The sequence below is a fragment of the Brassica oleracea genome, chromosome C1 (genome assembly GCF_000695525.1).
Source record: "Brassica oleracea var. oleracea cultivar TO1000 chromosome C1, BOL, whole genome shotgun sequence".
In the NCBI taxonomy this organism is placed as follows: domain Eukaryota; kingdom Viridiplantae; phylum Streptophyta; class Magnoliopsida; order Brassicales; family Brassicaceae; genus Brassica; species Brassica oleracea.
This window is the reverse complement of record NC_027748.1, coordinates 31,958,557-31,967,036: the sequence shown is the minus strand read 5'-3', so window position 1 is coordinate 31,967,036 and position 8,480 is coordinate 31,958,557. Positions and strand designations below refer to the sequence as shown.

Here is an 8,480-nt window from a genome sequence, read left to right as displayed (position 1 = left end):
CCTAATTCGTGCTTATTTGATATCATTCCAGGTTTGGAGCAGGTGAAAGAGTAAAGAAGAGAGTGCCATGAAGGAAGAAGTCATTTTGGAAAATCTAATGCATAACAGCCAGTCGGATCAATCCGAAGGTTGTTCCCAAAGAGAGCAAGCGTCTGACTGTTCCCGACTATTAAGGAAACCTCGAAGATTTCAGGGGTTTGCCCTAGATTTTCTCTCCTTTCTCTTTACCACTGGCGCCTCCATATAAAAAAGCATATGCTATCATTTCTAATTCCTTACGCTAGTTTTACAAGAGACCTAGAACTATTTTGGATTTAGCAACTTGTAAGGGAGAAGACTTCATCTCTCATTTTCACGAGAAGATCATCTTGAACCCTTGTCTTTCTACTTTATTTTATATGCAGTATTATTCAGAAATCATGTATGTGTCATCTTGCTTTATGATTGAGTAGTCGGCTAAGCTTGCTTAGGGTTTAGGGTGTCAATCGCATGAGCTAAACGCAAATAAGTGATCTTAACTGTTCTTCATTCATATTGCTCTTACTGCTTGCATTGAATTGATCACTTAATGTTCGATCTCTAGTTTAATCACCTAGCTAACCGCTTAGGAGATACATTGATATATATTGAATGAGCTTCATATCCCTAATCAGTGAGAGTAGATATTAGGGTATTAAGTGAACTAATCGCACCTGATCTCTAAGGCTTGCTGTCGCGTCTTGTTCCAAGTGAGAGCTTAGGACTCAAGACCGATCAGCAAAGGCAACAAGTCCGCGATAGTGGATTTTTCTAGCCGAGTGATCCGAGTTTTAGACTGCACCTCATTGCACTTGAATAGTTGTTTGGTTCCGCATTGACACCCGATGAACAACCCTAAGCCGGCTTTCATTTAAATCGAATTTGAATCTCTGGGTATTCTAGTTACTTGCGTCACCATTGATTTTAAAACTATCACTTGTTTTCCAGCTTAATATTGAACTCATAAGAGTAAAAAGTAAAATGGTCCTCTGTATTGAATCTCAAATATTACGATTACCACTGTTAACTTGACAGTAGCGAAGATTCATTTTTAGTGTATCATAAGGTGACTTGTGTTTTAGTATAGAAAGGATATAAAAAGTTTATGGCATATAAATCATTTTGTTTAGGTATATTCTTATACTGTAACAGATTTTTTTTTTTCAAAATTGGTGGCTTAGGCTAGAATCGATCGTATCGTCAACATTATTATGAACCGGTTAGGTACAATTGTTTTTTTTTTAAAATGAAATAATATGCATTTATGATCAATATGATTCATGTATTAGGAAATCCAACACTTCAATGTTATGATAGACTAATTAAAAAAAATACAAAATTTTATATTACATTGATTTGAGGTACTTTTGTAACTAGACTGGAAAGTATTGAAAAAACTTTGTATCCTCATTCGTTTGCGATGAACGATAGATCCAAATTAGAGATCACAACAACTTCTTATCTGTTAGAAGGTCGTGACACCATAAAGAGTTCATTTTAAGATAATAGAGATTTTTAAAAAATTAAGGTGATTCATTAATAATGGATTTGTATGTATATGTTAGGTGATTTAATATTTCTGTTATAATATTTTCTTAAGGTGATGAACTATGGGTCATTAGAGAGCACGACAAGTTCATATGTGCTACATAGTTTTGACATCGTTAGGAGTTCACTCATTATATATGTAAATCGAGATATATGATGGAGAGTTGTTGTTTATTCACGTCCACAATCGTGGTATATATACAATGATACAATCCGATAAGACCAAATCGTATAGTCTTTATCTATATCTAACAATATCTACTCCAAAACTTATCGTTACATAACAACTCGTATAACAGAAATATATATGTCGGTTCTAGAATTATCTAGAACCACTAACACTCCCCCTCAAGTTGGAGAGTGCAAATCACACACTCCAAACTTGGATAACAAGTATCGAAATGCTTTTGTCCCCAACGCTTTCGTCAAAATATCAGCCAGCTGCTCATTAGTCCGAACATGAATGGTAACGATGAGTTTGGCCTTAACTGCATCCCTAACACTGTGACAATCTGACTCTATATGTTTCGTACGTTCATGGAACACCGGGTTTGCTGCAATGTAAATGGCAGCTTTACTATCACAGAACAACTCCATTGGCATGTCATGCGTAACTCCAAGATCCACCAGCAACCTCTTCAGCCATTTCAACTCCTTCAACGCGTCAGACATAGCGCGATATTCTGCCTCTGCTGACGAGTGCGACACCGTGTCCTGTTTCTTAGTCTTCCAAGCAATAGGCGAGTTCCCAAGCAACACCATGTATGCTGACAACGACCTTCTCGTTCTTGGACATGAATTCCAATCAGAATCGCAATAGGCTCTTATCTTCAAATCACTATCAGAGCACAACATCACTCCCTGACCAGGACAACCCTTTAGATACCTAAGTATTCTCATCACTGCAGCCCAATGCGACTCTCTTGGTTGATGCATCACTTGTGACAAAACATGAACTGGATAGGACAAGTCAGGTCGCGTTATAGTTAAATACACCAGCCGTCCTACTACTCTTCTAAAACGCATAGGATCCGTACAGAAGGGGCTCGTCTCATCCGCTAGCAACTGGTGATTGACCTCCATTGGTGTCGAGATTGGCTTGCTTCCAAGCAGACCCGCTTCATCTACTATGTCAAGTGCATACTTTTGTTGTGAGAGGAACATTCCTTGAGGTCCTCTTGTTATCTCTATACCAAGAAAGTATTTCGCCTTCCCCAAATCTTTCATATGAAAGCAATCACTCAGATGTTTCTTGAACTTTGCGATCATACTCAGATCATTGCCAGCAACTATCAAATCATCCACATAGATGAGTACCTGTATACACTTCTCACCTTTGACATAGCTGAACAGCGAGTAATCCTCATAAGATTGAACAAAACCAAACCCCTTAAGAGCTTTTGTCAATTTCTCAAACCAACACCTTGGTGCCTGTTTCAATCCGTACAAAGATTTTCTCAGTCTACAAACTTTATTTGGATCATCTGATTGAAACCCTGGCGGCATTCTCATGTATACTTCTTCTTCCAAATCTCCATGCAAAAATGCATTATGAACATCCATCTGATGTACCTCCCACTTCCTTGCTGCAGCTACTTCCAAAAACGTGCGTACTGTGTCCATTTTGGCGACCGGTGCAAACGTTTCCTCATAGTCCTCTCCTTCTACTTGATGATTTCCACAACAAACCAGTCGTCCTTTATATCTTTATATCATCCCATCTGCATTATATTTGATTGTGAACATCCATTTGCTACCAATAGCTTTCTTCCCAGCAGGTAGGTCAACCACATCCCATGTCCTACTCACCTCAAGCGCATCAACTTCTACCTTTACTGCATCGCGCCATTTTTTTAATCTTTAAATGCCTCCTTGTAGTTCTTTTGTATTACACCAGCACTCACTGCCGCAAGGAAGGCTTGGTGAACATCTGAAAGCTGAGCATCACTCACATAATCAGTTATTGGGTAGAGTATGTTACCTAGAACCGTCGTAAACGACTCTGCTTGAAGACCAGTGCTCAAGACAGTGTTATGTTTATCACGGGAACTCTTCACATTGTAAAGCACATAATCTCGAAGCTTAACCGACTGTTTTGGACGTCTTTGACCATGCCCCAATGCCTCCTCTGTACTAGTATCCAGAGGCACGGCCTCATGTGTAGTTGCCACCTCATCACTGCCTTGCCCTGCTGCTGGACTCTGCTCCGTAGTCATGTCGACAGTTTGAACAACAATCCCCATGTCCATAATAAACTTAGACTGTGATAGCTCATCATACGAACCCAACTCCATTGCCACTGGTTTAGGAGAAGCTTCAATCACTTGCTGTGCAAACGGAAACTCCATCTCATCAAATACTACATCTCTAGAGACAAGGAACTCATGTCTGTCTAGATCATACAGCTTCCACCCCTTCTTTCCAAACGGATATCCAACAAAGATACACCTTCTGCTTCGTACACCGAATTTACTCTATCTCTCCTAGCCTGATGCGCAAAACACAAACACCCAAACATTCTAATGTTCTCATACGAAGGCTTGTTCTCATATAGACACTCATACGGTGTCTTCCCCTGAAGAAGCTTCGTTGGTGTTAAGTTAATAAGATGAGCAGCAGCTAAGACACTCTCTCCCCAAAAACTGACAGGAAGGCTCGCCTGAAACAACAGCGACCTTGCAACATTCAGAATATGGCGATACTTCCTCTCTACTCTGCCATTCTATTATGGCGCCCCTACACAGGATGTCTGGTGAAGAATCTCTTTCTCATCAAAATACTTTGACAAAGATGTAAACTCTATGCCGTTATCACTTCTGACAGTCTTCACTCTTTTCTCAAAGTGACGATCACAAAAAGAAATGAAATTTGGAAGAACAGTTTTGACCTCGCTTTTTTCAAGTAGTAAGTGTATCCATACTGCCCTCGAGTAGTCATCTACTATAATAAGAAAATAGACAACACCATAAGAAAATAGACAACACCACAGGAAGACGATTTACGATAAGGACCCCAAAGATCAGTGTGTATTAAATCAAATGAACTCAAACTTTTATTAGAACTTTCTGAAAACACTTCTTTTGTTTGCTTAGACTGAAAACAAATATCACATCCACCAAACTTGGTTTGGACGTCTTTAACACCACAAATGAAAGGCAAATAACTCAAAACACCATATACAGGATGACCCAGTCGACAATGCCACAGATTCTGATCCTCAGACGCTTTAACCCGATGACCTCTCGCTACTGTGACATCCCGATAAACATAAACACCATTCTTGACTTCACCGGCTCCAATCAGAGTCCTCGTAAAACGGTCCTGTAACACACAAAGAGTATCAGTAAACATGGCGAGACAACCTGTCTGCCTAAGTAACTTCGCAACTGATAACAAGGTACAGTTCAAATTTTGAACATAAAGAACATTTTGCAACGTCAGCTTTTCAGACAATCGCAAGCTGCCACACTTTGTTTCCATGACATAACTACCATCCGCAAAACTCACTGGACAGGGTATAACACTCCTCACATCACTAAGTAACAATTTATCCCCTGTCATATGATGTGAAGCACCAGTATCTATAATAACTTCACCTGTTTGTACCGTACCGTTTAACTTATCCGGTATTAGTGCAGGCTTCTGACGTTCAAGGAGAGATGTTAACGATGCCAATTGCTCAGCGCTTAGTTGTGGAACACCCGCACTCTGGTTCGCTGAAGTTGAAGCTGTGGCTGGTTGTGCTGCATTCACTCTGGGTGTGCTATATCTTCCATGTCCTCTGCCTCTGCCACCTCTTCCTCCTGACTGATTAGGTTCAGTAAACCATTCAGGGAACCCAATAAGTTGCCAGCAATCCTTCTTCTCATGTCCAGTTCTTCCGCAATTGCTACAAACGACTGAACTACGTCCTTGAACAACGGCTGCGAGCGTACCTCCCATCATCAACTCCTCTCCACGATGCTCTGCTCTTGCATTAAACCCAACTGGAGCTTCCTTGACTTCAACTCTTCCTGCGCCTATCCTCTTCTCTTCACGCACAACCCTCTGATAAACAGAGTTGAGATCTGGCAGTGTCTCCATACCAATTATATTGGTACACACGTTACCATACCTCGCCTCATCTAGCCCCATGAGGAACTGATGTACCTTATCTTCTTCGTATTCCTTGGCGTACACTCCAGATGCATCGCAGGTACACGGTGGAAGAGGCTTACAGCTCAACAATTCCTCCCACTTTTGCGACAGTCTCCCGAAATACTCCATCACAGTAGAACCATCTTGCTTACACGAAGCCAACTCAGCCTTAAGCTGATGAACACGGACTGCACTTCCCACTGAGAAGCGCTTCTTGAGCTCTGTCCACATCTTGCAAGCGTCGGGTGAGAACGGAACTGTTGATCGTATGGTTGGAGAGATTGACGCTTTTATCCACCCAACAATCATCGAGTTAGCCGTCCTCCACATCTCTGCCTCCATCAGGCATCTTCAAACTCCCATTGATAAAACCAAACTTACGCTTGGCTCTGAGCGCGTTCTCCAGCTCTGAGCGCGTTCTCCAGCTCTGAGGCCCACTCAGCGTAATTTTCTCCACTCAATATCACTGGTGAGATACACGTGCATGGATTGTCCGACGGAGCAAGGTAATATGGAGACGTCCGTGAACCTTCAACTGAAGTCTTTGACATGCTCACAATATCTGATTTCTCTCCACTCATATTCAAAGACTCTCTCGAAGAAATTTTACTGATCTTGCCTTGATGGCTCTAATACCATGTAAATCGAGATATATGATGAAGAGTTGTTGTTTATTCACGTCCACAATCGTGGTATATATACAATGATACAATCCGATAAGACCAAATCGTGTAGTCTTTATCTATACCTAACAATATCTACTCCAAGACTTATCGTTACATAACAACTCGTATAACAAAAATATATATGTCAGTTCTAGAACTATCTAGAACCTCTAACAATACATGACATATTTTAATTTCTTTTATGTGATACGTGTATCATTCTGTGTATATATTAGGTGATGAATCATTGATGTCAATACCTTTTCATAAATCGAAGCCGTATATAGGATAGAGTTGTTATGATTTTCGATTGATATCATATTAAATGATCCATTAATGATTGAGAAATGTTATTAAGAAATAAATGAAACATCCATCTTTAAAAATATCAGAAATGAATCAAGGTTTTAATACATCACAACCGATGCGATTAATTAATAATCTAATTGTGAATCTGAATTGGCTCTCAAGGGGAGTTTAAGTCGAAGCGTCGTCGTTTTAGCCGATTCGAACGAAAAAAGTTGTCGTCTGGTCTCTCGTGTCCCTCCGCTGCCTGCCAACAAATGGAGCTGTCTTCCGCCATTTACAGTCAATCCTCCGCCGCTCAGATTCTGAGACCTAAGCTCTGCTTTACAGTTTCTATTCCTCAGAGAGCATCGATCGTTTCTTCTTCTTCGCCTCCCCGATACTTGCGGATGGAAACTCAATCTCAGCCTCGTCAATCAATCTCCTGCGCTTCTTCACCCAGCAACAACGTTTCTCCTGCGACTTCTAACGAATCAGGTCAGTTTTGGGATAGAATCTCACATCAAGTTTTGTTTTTTTCTTCTTCCATTCTCTGACTCAAAGTCTTGTCCTTTTGATTTGTTTCGGGGCAGCTCGAGTTGGAGAAGTGAAGAGAGTAACAAAGGAGACGAATGTGTCAGTGAAGATCAACTTGGACGGCACTGGAGTTGCTGATTGTTCCACTGGAATCCCTTTCCTTGACCATATGCTCCATGTATATATACAGTGTTTTTGATTTGCTCAATTTGTAGCCTTTCTCTATGCTATGATTATGAAACCTCCCTTGGAACAGAGCTTATAACGGCCGTTTTTTTAATTTGTTTGCTTCGTTATTTAGAATCTTGATTGGTGTTTTGTGTTTCTTGGTTAACAGCAACTTGCTTCACATGGCTTGTTTGATGTGCACGTAAGAGCTACTGGTGACGTTCACATCGATGACCATCACACTAATGAAGATATAGCTCTTGCCATTGGAACCGTGAGTGTTTTACTTACTTACTGTCCTTTGTTCTGCCATTGTTTATTAGACCTTTGAGAAACATTCTCTTGTGCTCTATTGCAACCTCTAGGCTCTGTTGAAGGCACTTGGTGAGCGTAAAGGGATTAATCGGTTTGGTGACTTCACAGCTCCTCTAGATGAAGCGCTTATTCATGTTTCCCTGGTAATGAAAACTTTCTGTTGCATCTCTTGTTGGGCCTAATTATTAGCCTAATGGCTCAAATAATATATGGAAAAATGTGAAAACGAAATGGGCATATCTTTTCTTATAAAAAGCTTTGTTGGCTTTAATGAAATGAAGTTAACAACATCCCACATTGGTTGGGAGAGTTGATTTTGAGGAGTATATATATGTCCTCATGACATGAGAAGTTAAACAGCTCAGAGGAAGAGAGAGCTCCCCACGCGCGCCGCCGCCGCCGCCGTCCGGCCGGCTCGGCGTGGGCGTGGGCTTCGGCCCGGGCCTGGGCCTGGGCCTCTTGGTCTTGGTCTTGGTGGAGGGCCTCCGGCCCGATAAGAATATTCTTTTTGGACCAAGTTAAGCTCAACGTTTTGCCATTTAATTCCCGAAAAACGACATGCAACATGCATTTTATTTTAACCAACACGTAGTTCGTTTAAAAACAACACGCTGTCTCTCTTCTTGACGATAATTTTAAACGAGAGCCTCCGAGATCCTCGCGAGATTTCCGCCAACGTGCGCACGTGCGGCATTAGTTACGGAAAATGGCTCGTCTTCTCTTCTTTAAAAACTCGTCTCCTCCTTCATTTTTCTAAAAGTTTTTACGCAACAAAAAATCATCAGATCCCTCAACGTAAGTCTAGAG

The 8,480-nt window shown here is 41.0% G+C and overlaps 1 protein-coding gene across 1 annotated transcript in view; it reads left to right on the top strand.

Moving 5' to 3' along the window:
- The first annotated feature begins 6,829 nt into the window (after positions 1–6,829).
- LOC106343080 (imidazoleglycerol-phosphate dehydratase-like) overlaps positions 6,830–8,480 on the top strand; it is a 6,119-nt gene continuing 4,468 nt past the window's right edge. Inside the window, exons 1-4 of the mRNA XM_013782209.1 lie at positions 6,830–7,151; positions 7,247–7,368; positions 7,528–7,632; positions 7,724–7,816. Coding sequence (XP_013637663.1) covers positions 6,932–7,151; positions 7,247–7,368; positions 7,528–7,632; positions 7,724–7,816 — 540 coding nt within the window. The 5' untranslated portion in view covers positions 6,830–6,931. The remainder of the gene's footprint in view (positions 7,152–7,246; positions 7,369–7,527; positions 7,633–7,723; positions 7,817–8,480) is intronic.